General features: G+C 39.6%; 1 protein-coding gene across 1 annotated transcript; it reads right to left on the reverse strand.

Annotated features, from left to right (window-relative positions):
- Window positions 1-747: 747 nt before the first annotated feature.
- AVPR1A (arginine vasopressin receptor 1A) lies at window positions 748-19,940 on the reverse strand. The gene is made up of 2 exons (XM_077472000.1): window positions 18,794-19,940; window positions 748-8,537 (listed from the first exon to the last, which is right to left on the reverse strand). The coding sequence occupies exons 1-2, from the start codon at window positions 19,758-19,760 to the stop codon at window positions 8,245-8,247; spliced, it is 1,260 nt and encodes a 419-aa protein (XP_077328126.1). The 5' UTR covers window positions 19,761-19,940; the 3' UTR covers window positions 748-8,244.
- Between the last annotated feature and the right edge of the window lie 2,134 nt (window positions 19,941-22,074).

Here is a 22,074-nt window from a genome sequence, read left to right on the forward strand (position 1 = left end):
TCTTTCACCAGGGTGACTGCCTGTGTACCTATCCTACTGGTTGGTGGTAGTTCCACTACTGCTATAGCAACTGGTCTTCAAGCCTGACTGCTGATTGTGACAGGGGGTTTACTTTCCAAAAAGGGGTTCATACTGTCCTGGAAAATGTATTTGATGGGTTTTATAACATAATGTAAAGGATTTTTTTTTCAAAAATGTTTGATCTTTTTTTAACTTGTATAGTAAAAAATAACAAACAATGTGGTTGGTTATCTGAAAGAAACACAAGAAAGCTCTATTGGACTCCAATTTTTTTTATAAAATACATTTGAGTACCAAGTGTGTGACCAAGTAATTGTCAGTGAAGCTGTCACAGTAGTGCAAACTGAAAAATGGTCTGATAACTAGGGGTATATACAGGCTGGTACTTAAAGTGGGAGTAAACCCGCTGACTTTTTTTTTAACACCTGTAAAGCACCGCATACTAGCTCATTATGAAATACTTACCATAGAATGAGGCGCCAGTATCTCAATCGGTCCACGCGGAGGGAGCTGACATGTTTGGCGTGTCTTCCGGGTATCGTGGCTCCAGTGCTGTGAGTGGCTGAAGCCGCAAAGTCAGCAGCTCATTGCGAGGGGAATATTTCCTAAACCGTACAGGTTTAGGAGATATTCTTTTTACCTACAGGTAAGCCTTATTATGGGCTTACCTGTAGGTAAAAGTTACAAAAAGACTATACAACCGCTTTGCGTTGTTAAAAATGCAACTTTGAAGAATCACTTAGCACTTTATTTTGCAGATGAAGATGTATTTTATTTTTATTAGGATGTTATATTTCACATTATTTCAGGTCAAAGATAACTGCAACTGTATAATGTTTTCTCTTACAAATTTCAAGCTTAAGCATACAAAAATAGATTACATTAAGATATCACGTCAGCACTCCAAACGATATATATAATTACTTAGTTATAGATAAAATATAGGAACATTTGCTTAAAACAAAAACATACATCATATTATATTTTCTAAATATCATTGCCTATGCATATAACAATATTTACTTTTATTTTACATTTGTAACTGTTTCTTAAATTTTAAAGGTCAGTTCACTTAAAATAGGCAGTTATGGTAGATGGTAGCAAGTAACTTCATATCCTATGAAAACAAAATAATCTTCTTCTATGCTTATATCCCAATACTTGGTCCAAACATCATCAACCAACTCTATTGGGCATCATGAGGGACCTAACACATGCTATTTTCTTTTTTTATATAGTAAATACTACTCAAACTGGTGGTAAGATGGAAACTGCAACTGTCCTTAAAGTAGATCTAAACCAAGATGGCATTTAGTTTGCTAAAGTGTTGCATGTCATAAACAACTATCATCATCCCCCCCCCCCCCCCCAAAAAAAATACATTTTTTACCCTTTTTTCCTTCTTTTGATGTACCCCAGTGTTTCTTATCTCAGACTTTTACAGCCACTTTCTGTCTACATACACTTGCTCCAGCTGTGTGATGATTTACTAAAGCTGGAGCACTCAGAATCTAGTGCATCTAGATTATGGTAGCCAATCAGCTTCTAACTTCAGCTTGCTCAATAAATCTTTAACAATAAAACCTAGAAGCTTATTGGTTTCTATGCAGAGTGGAACCAGATTGTGTACTCCCCAGTTTTAGTAAAGCTCCCCAAATACAATGCAAAAGCACAATTGAGAGACAATAGATTACCACTTACTGCTTGATCAAATACCTTCTCGGCAGGCATGATAACCAGGTATTATTTTAATGAAATCTATAGATCTATTAACATTGAAAACAAATACTAAATTTAAAAGAACGCATTAAAACTTTTACACAATTTTAATGATGGATAAAGTTATACTTATAACAGTTGGGTGATAAAATCATGTTGCTTTATGACATTGCAGGAAGTTTCAAATAAAATCCAAACCAGCAATATACACATATGGTACAACATTCTTTAGTTTATTTTACCTCTGCTTGCATTTAATGTTGTGTAGCACTCAACACTTTTCAACCAACAATTTTAATGTATACCATAAGCAGTGGCAAAATAACAGAATTGCAAAATGATTACATTATTTAGATAATAAGAAACAATGTTTTAGTAACCTTCTCTAGGTTTCAATGAACTTAACTGTGATATTTTAAGGGATATAACCTCAATAATAGCACAGGTTTGTTATAGCATTCATGACATAATGGAATTCATTATAGTACCGTTATATGTTAACTATTGTGACTAGTTCAGATTACCACTGACTTCCTGAAGAAGCTTAAATACATTGAACTGAACTACTCCCATTCTCTGACCCGAATATGAGGTGGCCGCATCATATTATATCATGAAGGTATAGAAACATGTGGGATTGAGCACACAGAGGTGTGACATATATTGATGTATAAATGGAATATCATGTAACTGGCTGGAATTTTATGTTTATTTATTTCAACTTTTTTTTTTTTTAAACGTGAAGATTTTTTTTTATAACAAATGTGTGATATTATAGAGATTATACACCTTGAAAGTCCCACAGTATGGTCTTTCTTATGGTTTACTGCTTTCTTAGCCCTTGTACACACGATTGGAGATTCCGACAGAATGTGTCCGATCGGAGCGTTTTGTCGGATATTCCGACTGTGTGTGGTATGCATCGGACTGTTTCCGTCGGAATATCCGTCGGACCAAATTTTCCAACTTGCCGGAAATATTTCCCGACAAAATGTTCCGATTGGACATACTCCGATCATGTGTAGAGAATTCTGATCGGACAAAGTGTCACGCATGCTGAGATCAAATTCCTACATCAAAACTATTGGCTACTAGCCTGAACGTAGCCCCGTCGTAACGAAATAACGTCATCACGTTCTGAACGTTCGGATTTTCCGACAACTTCGTCCGACCATGTGTATACAACAGTTTCGGACAAAATCCGTCGGACAAAATCCGACGGATTTGGTTGTCGGCATCTCCAATCGTGTGTACAAGGGCTAAGGGATGTGGAGCTATTTGATAAGTATACAATAAAAGGAGTTTTGGATATTGTAACTGTATTGTCTCCTTTTTATATTGTAAAGCGCTGCGTAAATTGCTGGCACTATATAAATCCTGAATAATAATAATAATAATATTTGAAAGTTTCACAGAAATGAATGAAATGTGGTGTTACCTAGAGCTGAATGTTAGCACTATTATGTTTCTGGTGCACAGTGCAAAGTACAATAAGAATCTACTGAGTAAAATATTATAGGAATAATTAAAAAAAGATAACCAACCGCTGTTATGAAGATGAAATTATGATATTAACGCAGACTAAGCCAGTGCAAAATCTATTTATTTTAATAATCTATCCCTTTTTTTTATTTATTTTTTATTTTCTTCCTCTTCACATAATTTCACAGTTTGTATTTAGTACCCCATTTTACTTGTACAGTTAATTTTACTTATTTACTTACTTATGGCTTAGGTAAATAAGAAAAAAATATATATATTCATTTAGGAAACTTTCTTTAGAAATATTATGCAAAATATTTGTATTAATTTCAAGTAGGGCATTTTGGACTGATCTATAAGTTAATCTATCCATCCATCCACCTAACCATCTACCAATCCTTCCTTCCTCCTCATCCAACTTAAACATTTTGTTGATTTTTTTTTTAAAATAAACGTAGTCATACAAATGTTTACTTATTTCATACTATATTAGACTGCAATATACTACAGTAGTGTGAAATATATTACCTATAAAATGTTGAATGGGCAATTCCTACGTTACTTGCATGAATTGTAAAAATAACCCTGAACTATGCTTGTGAAAGCAGTAGAAATTGCATTTTTCATTATTCGTTCATATTTTTAAATATCTTCTATAAGCTACCTGTAAATTCAGTGTTTACAGCTTTTATCTGTAGTTACGATTGTTTCCGTTTTTTCTCATCCAAAACACGGGATTATGCGTTATGTTTCTGTCAACAAATATAATGATACAAGGTTGTATCTAGCTATCAATCTGTGCCATTAATGAAGTAGCTACAACTCTATTTCATAAATAAATGCTAACAAATAGGCTAGCAGGCCTTATAGCAGGGATATGCAATTAGCGGACCTCCAACTGTTACAAAACTACAAGTCCCATCATGCCTCTGCCTCTGGGTGTCATGCTTGCGGCTGTCAGAGTCTCGCTATGCCTCATGGGACTTGTAGTTCTGCAACAGCTGGAGGTCCGCTAATTGCATATCCCTGCTTTATAGTATTTTGTTTTCAGACCAGACCCTAATGTAATTAATACGTGTGGCTAAATTAATCCCATTAAATTGAGATACTGGAGAACTTCAAAGTCTCTGAAAATACACAGGACTGACTTGAAAGGAATGTACCTCGCTCTGAAGGGCTGACTGAACCAGATTTTCGAAGAATAATTTATATGTTCCCTGGTTGATAATCATCAACCAGATTCTAGCAGTTAGTTTTATTTACTGCATGTTAAAACATTACTGCCTAGAAATAGAGTGCCCTTGCCAATCTCCCTCCTAAAATACAAGAAGTTTCTTGAATGTTTGAATGGCTTTGTACTCAAACTTGCAAATAAATACAAATATGAAAACACTTTAGATACATATCTAAAGTGGCAAACGTACACTATATTACCAAAAGTATTGGGACATCTGCCTTTACACGCATATGAACTTTAATGGCATCCCAAGTTTAGTCCGTAGGGTTCAATATTAAGTTGGCCCAGCCTTTGCTACTATAACAGCTTCAACTCTTCTGGGAAGGCTGTCCACAAGGTTTAGGAGTGTTTCTATGGGAATGTTTGACCATTTTTTTTTAGAAGTGCATTTGTGAGGTCAAACAATGATGTTGGATGAGAAGGCCTGGTTCGCAGTCTCTGCTCTAAATCATCCCAAGTCTTTATGGACCTTTCTTTTTTCACTGATCCAAATCCTTTGTTGGAGGGGGATTATGGTGTGGGATTCTTTTTCAGGGGTTGGGCTTGGCTCCTTAGTTCCAGTGAAGGGAAATTTTAAGGAATCAGCATACCAATACACTTTGGACAATATCATGCAACCCAACTTTGTGGATGGCCTGAAGGAAGGGGAAGGGGAGGAGATGCCAACTGGGTGTAGTATCAAACTAGTTTTTTTTACTGTCATTGGTTAAAAACACTTAAAGGACACGAGGATAAAAGGTGCTCTGAAGTGGGTGTCCAGCCTGAGATGTGAAACCATCCTGCAGTTCCTGCTGGCTGTGTCCAGATCACTGGCTGTGGATGGTGGGAGACAGACAAGCTCTGCAACAGCATCAGGAAATCTGACCAACGTGGACTGCAGGGGCGGAAGTGACATCACCGGAGGATCGGAAGTCGGGCTAAGCACTCGGAGCTCACAGCTGCTTCTGCTGGCCTTCTACAAGGCGTGAGACTTCCTAATGCTGCTGCAGAGCTTGTCTTTCCCCCACCATCCACAGCCAGTGATCCAGACACAGCCGGCGGGAACTGCAGGACGGTTTCACATCTCGGACTGGACACCCACTTCGGTGCACCTTTTATCCACACATCCTGAAAGTGTTTTTAACCAGTGACAATAAAACATTTTATTTCAATACTACACCCAGTTGGCACCTCCTCTCCCTCCTCTTCCTTCATGTTTGGACACACTCTTAGGATGGCTGTTGCTTTTTAATTAAGGATTCTTTCATTTTCTTGTGAGATTTTATTCCTTGAACTTATGGATTGAGATTCCTGTGTTCTTTCCCATCACTCAGAGACTTCCTTTCCCTTGGGACATACACATTCTGTGCACCAGAAGTCTATGTTTTTCTTTTAGTTTGGGGATGGCCCCTTCCTGCTCCAACATAAATGCACACCAATGCATAAACAAGGTCCATAAAGACATGGATGAGAGAGTTTGGGGTGGAGAAATTTGACTAGCCTGTACAGAGTCCTCACTTGTGTTCTATTAGGGATGAATTAGATGAATTGGGATGAATTAGAGCAGACTGGGAGCCAAGCCTTCTCATCCACATGAGTGCATGATGTCACAAATATGCCTTTGGAAGTATGGTCAAACATTCCCACAGACAAACTCCTAAACCTTGTAGACAGCCTTCCCAGAAGAGTTGAAGCTATTATAGCTGCAAAGGGTGGACCAACTCAATATTGAACCCTACAGACTAATGCTATGTACACACGATCGGACATTCCGACAACAAAACCGTGGATTTTTTTCAATGGATGTTGGCTCAAACTTGTCTTGCACACGGTCACACAAATGTTGTCGTAAATTCCCAACGTCAAGAATGCGGTGACGTACAACACGTATGCTGAGCCGAGAAAACTGAAGTTCAATAGCCTGTGCGGCTCTTCTGCTTGATTCTGAGCATGCGTGGACTTTTGTGCGTGAATATTGTGCACACATGCTCGGAATTTGTTGTCAGAATTGTGTACAAACGCTCGGAATTTGTTGTCAGAAAATTTGAGAACCTGCTCTCAAACAGTTGTTGTCGGAAATCTGGACAGCAAATGTTCGATGGAGCATACACATGGTCGGAATTTCCGACAACAAGCTCATATCGAACATTTGTTGTCAGAAAATCCTATTGTGTGTACGGCCCATAAGACTGGGATGCCATTAAAGTTCATGTGCTTGTAAAAGCAGACGTCCCAATACTTTTGATAATATAGTGTATGTCTTAAAAGCAGACTGTTCATGAAAAGATGCTACTTTAACAGAAATATTGACATGGTTTCATTATATACTGATAAAATAAAATGTGTAAAATATCAGCTCTCTAATGTTCTACTGGATGGGAGTCTGATGAAGGGCCATGACTACCAAAACATGAAAGCTATGTGAAGGTACTTTATCACCCCACTCACATATCTGGTTCATCTCTAGTTCCAGCTGGGAACACTTCTGCAGCCATGACTTCTCCAGCATCCATTATTATTGCACAGAGCAATATTATTGCACAGAGCAGCCCTGAACCTATTCTTCAGGGGTCCCCTGCTGGTTCTCAAGGCTCCTCCTCTTCTATGTGTGCCACCTATGGGAGTGCACCTGTAGGTTCACTCCCAAGTCAGGCTGTGTGCGTCCATAGCCACACACAACATGGTTCAGCACTGCCACCTGCTTCCTCCTTACAAGATTAGATTGACAGGAGCAGTGGCCAATGGCTTCCACTGCTACTTCCATCTCCTGTTAGGGGAGAGAAAGAGGAGAGTGGGCAGGCATGGTGCTAGATTAAAATAAGACTCAGGTAAGTGTTCAGGAAGCTGGGTGGGATGGAGCAATACAACTGTATTGTATTGTATTGTATTGCACTTGAAGCCTTTCAGTCCCCTAATTAAATGTATTGCCCTTTGCTGAACTCTAGCATCTACTGACATGTTGTTTTCACTGAAAATAATTTCTGTTTATGTACTTTTCATTATATGATCAGTTGGAAATGGTCAAGTTTGTGGCTGGCTTGCTTTGATATTGGGTCACTATATGCAATTCCACGTGTCTGAAGTCTTATCAGAGGCAGTCAACTACAACTTTGGCATGTTAATACAGTAAGCTGAATGGAAAATGATTTCAATTCAGATTTTGCTGTGATTGTAATACAAAGCTAACGTAAAGAGTGACTAATTAAATCTGTTTATCATGATTTGACACGATTGGTACAGTATATACAATATAAATGACTTTATTTTCTGTGCATTCCAAGTAATTTTACTTCTGACATCATTCTTTATGTACAGTGTAGTAACATTGAAAGGTAGATGGGGTTTGGTTTTTGAATGTATAGCTGCTGAACACATAGGTGGTTATTTACGAAAGGCAAATCCACTTTGCACTGGAAGTGCAGTCTCTGTAAATCGAAGGGGTAGATCTGAAACGAGGGGACGCTCTGCTGATTTTATCATCCAATCATGTGCAAGCTAAAATGCTGTTTTTTATTTTCCTTGCATGTCGCCCTCAGGTCTACAGCTACTTTACTTCCAAATGCACTTTCAGGTTCAAAGTGGATTTTCCTTTAGTAAATAACCCCCAAAGCATGCTTATTTGAGGTGTGCATACATCATCTTAGCCACAATACATTATACATTATACTTGACATTACTTAAAATAGACATTTTCTTGTTAATATTATTGTTGTTCACCATGTACTGCATATTTACAAGGTATGCATTTAAAGTGCATTGAGTCATAAACTTTGAGGCTAACTGTACATTGAAGGCAGCTGCCATTTTCAGGTTTGCAGGGGCAGGAATTTAATAGATCTGGATGATTTGGGAGACTCTTTCCAGGTGTCAGTACTGTGGGTTGGACTTCTTGTTTGGATCCTGGTAAAAGATGTCTGTCTCCTTGTACTGCTGTCTGAATCCTCTTTGCTCAGGTTGTGCTTGAACCTGCTGCAGCATAGAACACTCAGGATGAAATCTTGCAGTAGGTGTCCACTAAAAAACATGTATATCCAGGGATTGCAGCAGCTGTTCAGACTTGCTAACAAAGCGGACACGGTGACTACAGTGTTTTCATTCTCTACAAAAAAAAAACATACCAATTTAAGATTTTTATTCTTTTTGTATGCATGCAAGTGGTTCTGACTTTTATCCAGCATCCTAAAAGCTCTAGGTAAACATATGTACGTTAAATGGGTCATATCACATTTTCATGCTATAGGGTGGACATTATGGAATGGTAGAATAAGGCTGGCCATAGATGGTGCCAATTTCTTTCCTGCAACCATAGATTCCCCCATCGACACTGAGAGTGCTGACAGGGGAATCCCTCCTGCCAAGCAATTGTCTTCTCCTGGCTGGGGAGTGGGCGGGGAAAGCTGTCCCCACTGGGAGAAGACAGTGAATATTGCTAGCGGCTATAGCAGCCACTTGCGATAAGCACAAATGAATCCAGCAGGCTGGTTGTACCCCAGTTGATCAACTTAGTGGGCAGCACAGTGGTGTAGTGGTTAGCTCCTGGCAGCAAAAGGGTCACTGGTTCAAATCCCAACCGTGACACCATCTGCCTGGAGTTTGCATGTTCTCCCTGTGCCTGCGTGGGTTTTCGCTGGGTACTCTGGTTTCCTCTCACACTCTAAAGACGTAGGTTAATTGGATCCTGTCTAAATTGGCCCTAGTATATGTATGAATGTGTGTAATGCCCTGTACACACGTTCAGAAATTCTGATGGAAAAAGTCCAATAGGATTATGTTGTCGGAAAATCCGATTGTGTGTGGGCTCTATTGGACTTTTTCTGTCAGATTTTCCAACGCACAAAGTTTGAGAGCAGTATCTAAAATTATCCGATCACATAAATTCCGATCGTGTGTAGACAATTCCGACGGACACGCATGTTCAGAATAAACTAAGAGACGAAAGCTATTGGCTACTGGTCCGTTTATAGTCCCAACGTACGTGTTTGACGTCACCTCGTTCAGAATGATCGGATTTTCTGACAACTTTGTGCGACCGTGTGTACGCAACACAAGTTTCAGACAAAATCAGTGGGGAAAAAATCCAACGGATTTTGTGGACGGAATGTCCGACCATGTGTATGGAGCATTAAGGACCTTAGGTTGTAAGCTCCTTGCGGGTAGGGACTGATGTGGATGTATATGTAAAGCACTTTGCAAATTGACAGTGCTATTTAAGTAAATAAATAAAATTAAAATAGTACATTCAGCCTGACCATTAATGATCATCTATGGCCAGTCGAACACTATTTGCAGCACTCAAATTATTGCTTTTTATTTTTTATTTTTTCTGGCTTCTCCAACCATGGGAAAGGGGTGTTTGCAGTCCAATTATTGGCAGAATGATTCCTATAAAACACACTTGTTTGGATGCTCTTCTGCCTAACAAAGTAAATACAGATGTTATGTCTGAGCTAAAGGGAAACTATTAACGAGGAAGGAGCACATGGACATGCATCATCATGTTTTCAATATGCAAATTACACAATTTACACTGAACAGTGCCATGCTGAATAATTATTTGACATATACCAACAAACACACACAGGTGATGTGAACATGATACAGCCTACAACTTCCTGATATGGGGTCTGCAATTCAAATAAAGGACTCCTAAACTACAACTTTCCCGCTACTTCAGCATGAATTTAGAATGGAACTAAACCCTCCTATCCTATTTAGCCAAGGAAGCTGCCATTTTGGCCTCTGTTTGATCTGCAACTGCCATGGCGCTGCACATGTGATAAGTTTTGAGACTAACCATTTGACGGTTTGACAAATTGCTTGACAGCACAAGCAAATGTGACAGTTAACGATCCTGGCATTCCTGGAATGTAACTGTTTTTTGAAATTGTTAAATTGATGGGTTTAGTTCCACTTTAAAAGAAATCTGCAGTCAAGTAAAGCAGATCTCCAGGCCCCCCCATCCCTTACACCCACCCAACTGATTTCTGATGTTAGGAAACAAAATTTAATTACCTTTTTACTCACCTAAAGCTGCGCTCATGTGACTGTCCAGTTCCAAGTCTTTTTTCTTCTTCTGTTTACAGTAGGTGGAGTTCTTCTTTGGTGCCCACGTCACTGCCTATGTGAAAATCATACTTCCTTTTGGCTTTACAATGGCAGGTTCCTCTTAGGAACAAAAAGATGAGCCTATGGTGGTGATATCACTATGAGGGGACTGTCAGGGACCACCTAGCATGTCTACTAGATTAGCAGTCTCCTGCACCAGGAAAAACGGTGCTGACAAGGGACCCATAGGCAGACATAGGTGAGTAAACCTTTCTTCTCACAAGATAAGAGAAAAAACACATTTGCAGGGTGGGTTGGGGTATGGTAGGCAAAGTGTGAGTGGGGTTTATATTTGAGCAGATATGAGCTTTAAATGTGGAAGTTGCCATTGTGACATCACTGTGATAATGCTAGTTTCCAGGGTGACTTTGGGTTTAATAATTTTTTGAAACATATCAGCTGGAGACAGAGTGAGGTCATATTCATTCTGTATATTTGTTCCAGGTCTGTTACCATAATACAGGCATACCCCACTTTTAAGTACACACTGGGTTTTATTTACTAAAGATGGAAAGTGTAAAAGCAGGCTCACTTCTGCATAGAAACCAATGAGCTTCTAACCCCAGCTTGTTCAATTAAGCTTTGGTAATAAAACCTGGAAACTCATTGGTTTCTTTGCAGAAGTGAACCTGATTTTGCACTTTCCAGCTTTAGTAAATAAACCCCATTGCATACTTAAAAGTGGGGTATGCCTGTATGTAAGTCACTGAATCAACAAAACAGCCAGCTAGCCTGGTAGCTGGCATTTTCAGAGTGGTCAGCAGTGGCAACCTACATATTGTTCTAAAGATAAGTTTCCATTAATGTAATTTCAATATTTTATTCAGTCTACTCTATTTACCTTAATCTTACCTCTACACCAAGTGCATTTTCAAGTGTACTTGCAGTGCACTTGTAGTGTAGAGTGTATTTGCCTTTAGTAAATCAACCCCACAGACTCATTCAAATACGCATTATATAGATAGTCTGGCGGTCCTTTAAAAAGTGTGTGATTATTCACAGGACCACCATGACCACTGCAGCCACTGCAGTGAGCATGCTGACACTTGTGTATCTTTGTTTCCTAGTCTAATTTTACAATCTGATGAGGAATATAGTAAACTAGGTGGTGTTAATGGAGTGAAAATGCACATATCTATTAAATTATGATGTAACATTATTGTACTTAGAAGTTTACATGAACTAAATTACTTTTCACATGTATAATGCTAAATATAAACAAATTAAGATACAATTAGTGCCTGAATGATGATAATTACTTTTTTTAACAGACTTGGGACCACAGTGATAAAGTGGCAAAAGTGCTGGAATCCATTGCACTACACAAATAGTACACAGAAGGACAAGGACAAAGCAAGGACAAGTCAATGAAAACTGCAATGCAGCATGGGAGGAGCAATGCTTTCTGGGTAATGTCATCAAAGCCACAGAAACTGCTGTAAACGGATGGAAACGGATGTAAACGGGTAAAAAAAAAACGGATGTAAATGGATGTTAAAGGAACGGAAAACGTAGGAAAATGGGTCTTAACGGAATGGAAGACGGATGAAGCAACGGATAAGAACTGATATGTTTCTAACATGGCTAAACTGACGGTGTCTTTGGGAATGAGGCCTTAGTCTCTTTTATCAGTGTCAGTGCATAAATTAACCGGTTCCCGACGGGCACATGCCGATGTACGTCAGCAGAATAGCACGGACAGGCAAATGGGCGTTTCCAGTATGTCCCTTTAAATTTGCCGCCATGCCATCACATGTGCTCCTCCAGCCAGGACCTCTGTGAGTCGGGTCGCAGGTCCCGCGGACTCGTTCGCCGCAGGGATACCCGCGATCGTCTCACGGGGAGGAAGAATGGAGAGATGCTAATGTAATCAAGTAGAAAAAATGTAAACTGCGCTAGGATAAATAGTGTAAAATTGACAGACTAACAAAAATAGGCAGCAGCAATAAATGTGATATGGCACCCAACAGTAATAAAGTATATACAAAGCCGCGCCAACCCTCCCCTACATATATAATATAAATTCAAATTCAAAAATAAAGACTAGTACAATTAAGCAAAAGACTTCAAAAAATGTGGAGATGACCAAAAAAGCCAAAAATGGCATAAAATAAAAATAAAAATAAAATAAAAAGTCCAATTTAAGAAAAGTTCACAGGTGAATCCAAATAACGGACATAAGTGTTCTTAAATGACAGCACCACAGTGGTTCAACACTTTCCAAGGCGCGTGAGATACCCGTCACCATATGTTGAATGCGCTTACCAGAAAATATATGGAATGAAGCATATATAAATGATAAATGGATGACGTCCAGGTTAACCTTCCTCAGCTCACTCCGACTGGAGTGTTTATCCCCGCCCCTCCAGGAGACTCACAGCCGAGCTACTCAAACTGAACTGCTGAAGTGGTGACAAGAAGGCCTCTGAGTGCTTCATATCGAGACCACTGAACAGATTATTATCTTGGAAACACCGCTAAGAGATGGAGTGCTGACCCAGCTGAGGAAGGTTAACCTGGACGTCATCCATTTATCATTTATATATGCTTCATTCCATATATTTTCTGGTAAGCGCATTCAACATATGGTGACGGGTATCTCACGCGCCTTGGAAAGTGTTGAACCACTGTGGTGCTGTCATTTAAGAACACTTATGTCCGTTATTTGGATTCACCTGTGAACTTTTCTTAAATTGGACTTTTTATTTTATTTTTATTTTTATTTTATGCCATTTTTGGCTTTTTTGGTCATCTCCACATTTTTTGAAGTCTTTTGCTTAATTGTACTAGTCTTTATTTTTTAATTTGAATTTATATTATATATGTAGGGGAGGGTTGGCGCGGCTTTGTATATACTTTATTAATGTAATCAAGTGTCACTGATCTCTGCTCCCTGTGATTAGGAGCAGAGATCAGTGACATGTCACACGTGGCCATGCCCCCCTACAGTTAGAAACACGCCCCAGGACACACTTAACCCTTACCCTGCCCCCTAGTGGAGCACTGATTGCTTTATAAATGATAATTGCCCCAAAAATGTGTCAGAAATGTCCGACGTGTCCGCCATAATGTCGTAGTCATGATAAAAATCGCAAATCGCCACCATTACTAGTAAAAAAATAAATAAAAATGCCATAAAACTACCCCCTATTTTGTAAACGCTATAACTTTTGCGCAAACCAATCAATAAACGCTTATTGTGATTTTTTTTTACCAAAAATATGTAGAAGAATACATATCGGCTTAAACTGAGGGAAAAAAATGTTTTTGTTTTTTTTTATATATTTTTGGGGGATATTTATTATAGCAAAATGTAAAAAATAATGCTTTTTTTTTTTTAATTGTAGCTCTTTTTTTGTTTATAGCGCAAAAAAAAAAAAAAGCCGCGGGGATGATCAAATACCACCAAAAGAAAGCTCTATTTGTGGGAAAAAAAGGACGTCAATTTTGTTTGGCAGCCATGTAGCACAACCACGCAATTGTCAGTTAAAGCGACGCAGTGCCGAATCGCAAAAAGTGCTCTGGTCAGGAAGGGGGTAAAATCTTCCGGGGCTGAAGCGGTTAAAGGATAAGTTTACATTTAGTAACATGTTAGATGTTAGACCTGTATTCATGTAACATGTTACTAATGCAGAAGCCTTGAACCCAACGATCCCCCCATTGTGACATCGAGCAGGGGATCCACAGCTATTTGTGAATGAATAAATGAACTACAAGTCCGATCTTCCACCACATTTATTCATTCTTTCTGCACTTCAGTAATGGGAGGCAGACAGGTGAACTGAGAGTCTGCAAGAGCCTGACTTTGCAAATTGTGGGTGCAATGCTCTGTAGGCTCCTATGGGGAAAAAAAGCGATCTTATCCTTTAAATTTATTCTACTGCAGAATGGAAAAATAGCTCCCAGTGCTAATTTTCACTCGTATACAATTTGTCCCATATACAATATCTCACAAAAGTTAGTACACCCCTAAGTGCAAATTTCCTAAATGGGCCCAATTAGCCATTTTCCCTCCCTGGTCTCATGTGACTTGTTAATATTACAAGGCCTCATGTTTGATTGGGGAGCAAATGTGTTAAATTTTGGTTTTATATCTCTCACTCTATCATACTGGTCACTGAAAGTTCAACATGGCACCTCATGATAAAGAATTCTCTGAAGATCTTAAAAAAATTAATTGTTGCTCTACATAAAGATGGCCTAGGCTATAAGAAGATTGCCAAGACCCTAAAACTGAGCTGCAGCATGGTGGCCAAGACCATACAGTGGTTTAACAGGATAAGTTACACTTAGAACAGGCCTCACCATAGTTGACCAAAGAAGTTGAGTGCATGTGCTCAGCGTTATTTCCAGAGGTTGTCTTTGTGAAATAGACAAAAGAGTGCTGTGAGCATTGCTGCAGAGGTTGAAGGGGTGGGGGCTTCAACCTGTCAGTGCTTAGACCATACGCCGTACACTGCATCAAATTGGTCTGCATGGCTGTCATCCCAGAAGGAAACCTCTTCTAAAGATGATGCACAAGAAAACCTGCAAACAGTTTGCTGAAGACAAGCAGACGAAGGACATGAATTACTGGAACCATGTTCTGTGGCCTGATGAGACCAAGATGAACTTCTTTGGTTCAGATGGTGTCAAACGTGTGGTGGCAACTAGGTGAGGAGTACAAAGACAAGTGTGTCTTGCCATCAATCAAGCATGGTGGTGGGAGTGACATGGTCTTGGGCTGCATGAGTGCTGCCGGCACAGTTCATTGAGGGAACCATGAATGCCAACATGTACTGTGACATACTAAAGCTGAGCATGATCCCCTCCCTTCGGAGACTGGGTCACATTGCAGTATTCCAACATAAGGACCCAAAACACACCTCAAAAATGACCGCTGCCTTGCTGAGGATAAAGGCGATGGACTGACCAAGCATGTCTCTAGACCTAAACCCTATTGAGCATCTGTGGGGCATTCTCAAATGGAAAGTGAAGGTCTCTAACATCCACCAGTGCCGTGATGTCATCATAGAGAAGAAGAAGAGGACTCCAGTGGCAACTTGTGAAACTTTGGTGAACTCCATGCCCAAGAGATTTAAGGCAGAGCTGGAAAATAATGGTGGCCACACAAAATATTGACACTTTGGGCCCAATTGGGACATTTTCACTTAGGGGTGTAGTCACTTTTGTTGCCAGCGGTTAAAGCGGGAGTTCCACCGTTTTTTGTTTTTAAAAGTCAGCAGCTACAAATACTGCAGCTGCTGACTTTTAAAATAAGGACACTTACCCGCCCATCGCGCCCGCGATGTCGGCACCCCAAGCCTATCTCTCGATCGTCTCTCGGGTGCTGCCACCACCATCTTGGGTATGGGAATCAGGAAGTGAAGCCTTGCGGTTTCACTTCCCGGGTTCCCTACTGCGCATGCATGAGTCGGGCTGCGCAATACGGATGGTCCCCGCTGTCTCTGGGATCTGTGTGTTTCCCAGCAGACAGTGGGGGACCCGCAGGAAGTGGCGTAAATACCCACAGATTCTGCGGATACCTATGCCGGAAGTGGGTGCAAATACCTGTACTATACAGGTATCTGCACCCCCCTGAAAGGTGCCAATTGTGGCACCGGAGGGGGGGAGGGTTCCAATGAGCGTAAGTTCCACTTTATGTGGAGCTCCGCTTTAAGACATTAATGGCTGTGGGTTGAGTTATTTTGAGGAGACAGCAAATTTACACTGTTATACAAGCTGTACATTCAGTATTTTACATTGTAACAAAGTGTCATTTCTTCAGCGTTGTCACATGAAAAGATGTAATAAAATACTTACAAAAATGTGAGGGGTGTACTCACTTTTGTGAGATACTGTATATATCAATTAGACATAAAACTGTACCCCACTCTCATTCAAAAAATAAAATAATCATTGCTATAGAAATGTCTAATTTAAATGTATAATTGAAAGTTTTAAAGCTGAACTCTGGGGAAAGAAAAACATGAGGCTACCTCCTTACAGCATTGAATACATGCTCTTTTACATCTAGGGGACCTGGAAAAGCAGTTTTACTTACTGTACCTGATCCTCTGCTCCTGCAAGCTTTTCAGTACTTCAAGACCATTCTCTGCAGCCTCTTCTTCCTTATGCTCTGGTTGTCGGATTCCCATTGCATAATCAAGATCGAAACAAGACCTATAGCTGTGCAATGAACATGAGGATGCCAAGGGATAACCCCCTGCTGGAGCATAGGAGAGTACTGTTTGCTGGGGAGCAGAGGATCGGGTAAGTAAAACTGCTTTTTCCATCCCCTAGACATAAATGAGCATTTAACCCTAGCAGTGTGAAAGCAGGCCATGTGAAAGGGATCATTTTTCCTGTCCGCAGCGCATTTCTGTGCAGATTATATACAGTGTCTCTGGGGTGCTCTTTGAGCCATGGATTTGTATGGCTGAAATCACAATGCATTCGCACCAAACTCGTGCAGCACTCTTTTTTTGTGCGTACCAGAATCGGATTGCATGGGTGTTCACACCCATGCGATCTGATTTTGCAAATTGTACTGCATTTTGCAAACCGATTTCAGGGTGTTGTTAACTTAACATACACTCCACAATTGGTTTGCATGTGCAGGTTGCAATTTTGATGCGGTACGAATTTGCAGTGATTTTTCTATGCATTTGCACTAGTGTAATCCAATCCTTAATGTGTGCACATTTATAAGAGCTTGGAGTTTGTGCAGTGGAGAAGAGTTGGAATTTCAACCTTTCATTTCTTGTCTGTGTGTCACTGGGGAGATTCCTTTAATTTTATTTTTGGTCACTGAGACAGAAATGAAAAGAAACATCCCCAGTGAGGTGTAGAAAGTAATAAATACATAACAGACATTATACAATTTCCCCACTCTACCCAAAATGTTTTAACAAGTTTTGGGTGCTGTTCCAATTTTACAGGGTGCAAACGTCAAATAGCAATTAGCCCATTCAAGCATGTTATTGGTCTTTATCTGTTTTATTGTGGCAGACATGAAAGAGATTTGCAGAAGAAGATGGCATGCTGTGAATTATATGAACACTTCATTCACAAAATGCTTTTTATCTGTTCTTCACAAAAGTATTTGTATCTTAAAGAGGTTTTAAACCTCAGTTTTAAACCTAAGAAAAAAACAAAAACAAAAAAAAACTCCTGCAAGACAAAGGCATAATGAGCTAGTATGCATCGCTTATTATGAAATACGAGAACGATGCCCTGGATCGGTGTCAGCCTTCAGAGTCCAGCCGCAATGACATGCGTGCGGGAGCAGCTGGTCATGGCACAGCTACTGAAGAAATGGCACCAGCGGTCAGTTTCTTCAGTGCGCATGCGGCAATGGCGTTGGCAGCAGCGCATATACTGAATATCTACCAAACTGTGCAAGTTTAGCACATATTCATGGTATGTACAAGTAAGCCTTGTTAAAGACTTACCTGTAGGTAAAAGTGATGTAATAGGGTTTACAACCACTTTAATCTGATTAAAACATTCTTTTATCCAAGTTCTATAAGAGACATTACTACTTAAAGCAATTATACATTTGTACTTATTGTACTCAGGAAGATTTCTGAAATATAAACGTGAGCAGTAGAAAATGTTGTTATTGCTTAGAATGCTAAAATAATTTAGGGCATGACTTACATTGCCAGACATACTGAACTCATCTATCTGATGAGGAGCAAACTGACTGTAATCTCGCCAATAACAATACTATGTGCTTACAAAATGCTGCATTGTTTGGACTTTTCTAATGAGATATAGCAGATGCCTTCTGTCACAATCATGTTTTGTAAAGAAGTTATTATTATCAACCTTAAAGCAATGATGTCACCTACTACAACTAGAAGAGGTTTGTTTGGATTTGCTGGAAATTATTGTTCTACAGATGCTTCCCCTTCAGTTTTAAGTTATTACAATGGGGGGATATAAAACTGGAGAGTGCAAAATCTGGTGCAGCTGTGCATGGTAGACAATCAGCTTCTAACTTCAGCTTGTTTAATTAAACATTGACAAAGAAAGCTGAAAGCTGATTGGCTACCATGCACAACTGCACAAGATTTTGCACTCTCTGGTTTTAGTAAATCCTCTCCACTATCTGTTTAAAATAAATAAATAAACAAGCATGTTTTGCTGATCAGATAAATCAGAAGCCAAGTTGCTGGAACTTGTTCTTCTAGGGATGCTTCACTTTTAAGTTATCACTGTTAAATATCTAAAAAAAAAAAAGATAACATTTTAATTCCTACTTACCTATCCAGTTGGTGTTATCTGCATACACTGACCACATCTGGATGGTAAAGTATGGGGTCCAGCAGATGATATAAGCCGTAACAATCACAAAAGTCATCTTCACTGTCCTGATCTTGGCTCTGGAAATGGTCCTCACGCTGCTAACCGATGTGGAGAGTAACCCATTGCTCCTCTTGCGATCGGACTCATCTTTCTTGGTTTTGCACTTGATGTTCCTCCAGATATTGTAGCAAATAAAGCCATAGCAGGTCAGCAAGATGATCACCGGCACCACGAAGATACTAATAGTAATCCATGTGATGTAAGCCTTTAGTCCTTTGGGGCTAATGAAGTCAGCCCAGCAGTCATATACCCCGTCTCCTAGGTCTTTCAGGTAGAAGATCCCATATTGAGGTGTGCTAAGGATGAAGCTGATGATCCAAGCGCTACCAATCATCAGGTAGGACCTCTTGGTAGGCTGGTGGAGAGTCTTCAGAGGGTGGCAAATAGCTATATAGCGATCAGCAGTCATTACAACAAGCATGTAGGCTGAGGCAAACATCCCAAACACTTGAAGATGCTTTATTATCCGACACAAAAAGTCTGGACCATAGAAGCGGTAAGTGATCTCCCAGCAGAGCTGAGGGAGCACCTGGAAAAAAGCCACCACCAGATCAGCCAGGCTTAAGTGCTTTATGAAAAGGTGCATCCTGGACATTTTCTTCTTGGACTTGTAGAGCCCCAACAAGACGCTGCAATTGCCCAGGACAGCAGCCACAAAGATCACAGCCAGCACTGCTATCTCTATTTTAGCCAGCTCTTCATCCCTGTTCAGGAGATCTGAACTGTTCATAGACTTGACGATGTTGCTCTCATTAGGGGAGACAGAAAGCAACAGAAAGGGAGTCTCACTGGTGGCATTATCCAAAGTGCTGCCATTCCCCAAACTTAATTCCTGCCCTGAGGATCCCAGTTTAGAGAAGCCCATAGTACTGTTTAGTAGCTCAGTGCTCTAGTCCAGCTGTAGTAAAGAGATCACTGTTCTCTCTTGTCTTCAGCAAAGGCTCCCAGCAAAGCTCAGAGGAGAGACACAAGGACTGACAACATTTATAACTCCCCCCCTCCTTATTTTTGTTCAAGGGGCTGAGATATCTGCCATGACAAGTCACTGGCTGGCGTCATGCCACCACTGACAGCATTTGTGCAATTGCCTAGTCTAATGTGAGCTATGTAAACGGAGAGTGTCTTCATTTCCCTTGTGATCAGTGTGATCCATCCCTTTAGTTTCTGAAGGTAGAGAGGATAAACATGGTCAGATTTCAGCTGCCTGCCTGCACCTCTCCACTGCCTGTTAAGCTACTGAAACTAACATTAGCATCAGTTATTTCTGTATTTGTTTGTCTTGTATTAGTTGTTACATTTTGCTTAATACAAATAACAAGCAACATGTGAACTTAGATCATTCAATGCCATGGACTATCCTTTACATTTTCACCACAACTTCTATCTGCATTGCCTTTGTATAACTGTATATCTTCTTTTTGCATGTATATGTACAAAGAAAGAACATGCATGCAAACACAGATCATCTACTGCTATGGGCATTTACAATGTAGATTGCTACCTAGTCTCAGCAACGTATTTGTATTTGTAAAGGTCTGTATTTTTATACATTGTTGCATTTTTCTTTACAAGTAACAACACCTAAACTTGGACTAATGATCATTTACTACAATAAGCATTTACAATGTACAATGTTGCCTGTCTAAGCATAATTTATGCCCATTTGTATATGTTTGTATTTTTATTACACAGTTGCATTTTTCTCTATAAGTAATATAACCTAATTTGGAACTACTGTATTTACTAAAATGGGCATTTAAGATATAACCAATATCTGAATTCATAAATGTCAGTATTTTTATTACACTGTAGTATTTTTTTATTTTTTATTTTTTCTATAAACTACAAAACCTAATTTGGGACAACAGATCATCCACTGTCATGTACATTTACAGTGTGGTGTGCATTGGTACTTCTCGCAGCAGCATTTATGTATCTTTGTATATGTCTATATTTTTGTTTCATACCAGTAACAACACCTAACTTGGGACTACTAGAATGGGCTTTTACAATGTACATAGCTGTTTCCCACAGCAACATTTATTCATATTTGTATATGTGTGTATTTTTATTACACTGTTGCATTTTTTCTCTACAAGTAACAACACCTACCTTGGGACTGCTGATCATTTTATGCAATGAGCTTTTGCAATGTACATCACTACTTCTCCCTGCAACATTTATTCATATTTGTATATGTGTGTATTTTTATTACACTGTTGCATTTTTTTTCTACAAGTAACAACACCTACCTTGGGGCTGCTGATCATTTTCTGCAATGGGCTTTTACAATGTACAAGTAACACCTACCTTGGGACTGCTCAAAGAAAGAGAGGGATTGGAATGTGTGTGGATGAAAATTTGGACTGTTCGACCTGAATTAAGAACAAATAACATTAACCTAGAGCCCAAAGGCACAGTTGGAACCCCTAAAGCCTCATACACACGATCGGATTTGCATCTGGGGATTGTGTGATGATGGACTGTTTGCCTAAAATCCGACTGTTAGTACGCTCCATCAGCCAATTGTTGGCCAACTTTCCACCAACAAATGTTGGATGGCAGGCTAGTAAATTTTTGATGGACAACGGTCTAAAGTACAAACACACATGCTCGAAATCAGTGCTCACCAAACACAACATTAGCAGATGGTGCCCAAAGGGTGGTGCTCAAGAGCTGAAATTCCACGTAGTACATCACTACCTTCATGTTTGTTGGCCAACAATTGTGTACCATTTGTATGCAAGACAAGTTCACGGCACAAGCCCTTCGGACAAAAGTCTGGCACTTCGTCTGCAGAAAATCTGATCGTGTGTATGAGGATTTAGGGTCTTTTATAGACATGCCAAAAAATTGGGTATAAAAGGTATACATTTATTTTCATATAACAATAATAGACATGTAAATCAATACATAAAAACAGTATCCGATACCCAATTTATACAATTGTATGAGCTGACCACTGTTCCGGTGTAGGATGGACTAGTGATAATCAATACAGATGTAAAACACCCTACATGTTACAGACTAAATGTCCTTCTTCAGAGGTAATTTGGTTCAGATGGGTACAGATTTTCTACAGCAAATGTGCAAATAGTACAATATTAGTATACAATGATTAGTATCAATGTCATAACAATTGCAAGACATACAAAATATCTCTAATCATCTGTGTTCAG

Source organism: Lithobates pipiens, unplaced genomic scaffold (assembly GCF_037356315.1).
Source record: "Lithobates pipiens isolate NorthernLeopardFrog02 unplaced genomic scaffold, aLitPip1_a1.2 Scaffold_8, whole genome shotgun sequence".
In the NCBI taxonomy this organism is placed as follows: domain Eukaryota; kingdom Metazoa; phylum Chordata; class Amphibia; order Anura; family Ranidae; genus Lithobates; species Lithobates pipiens.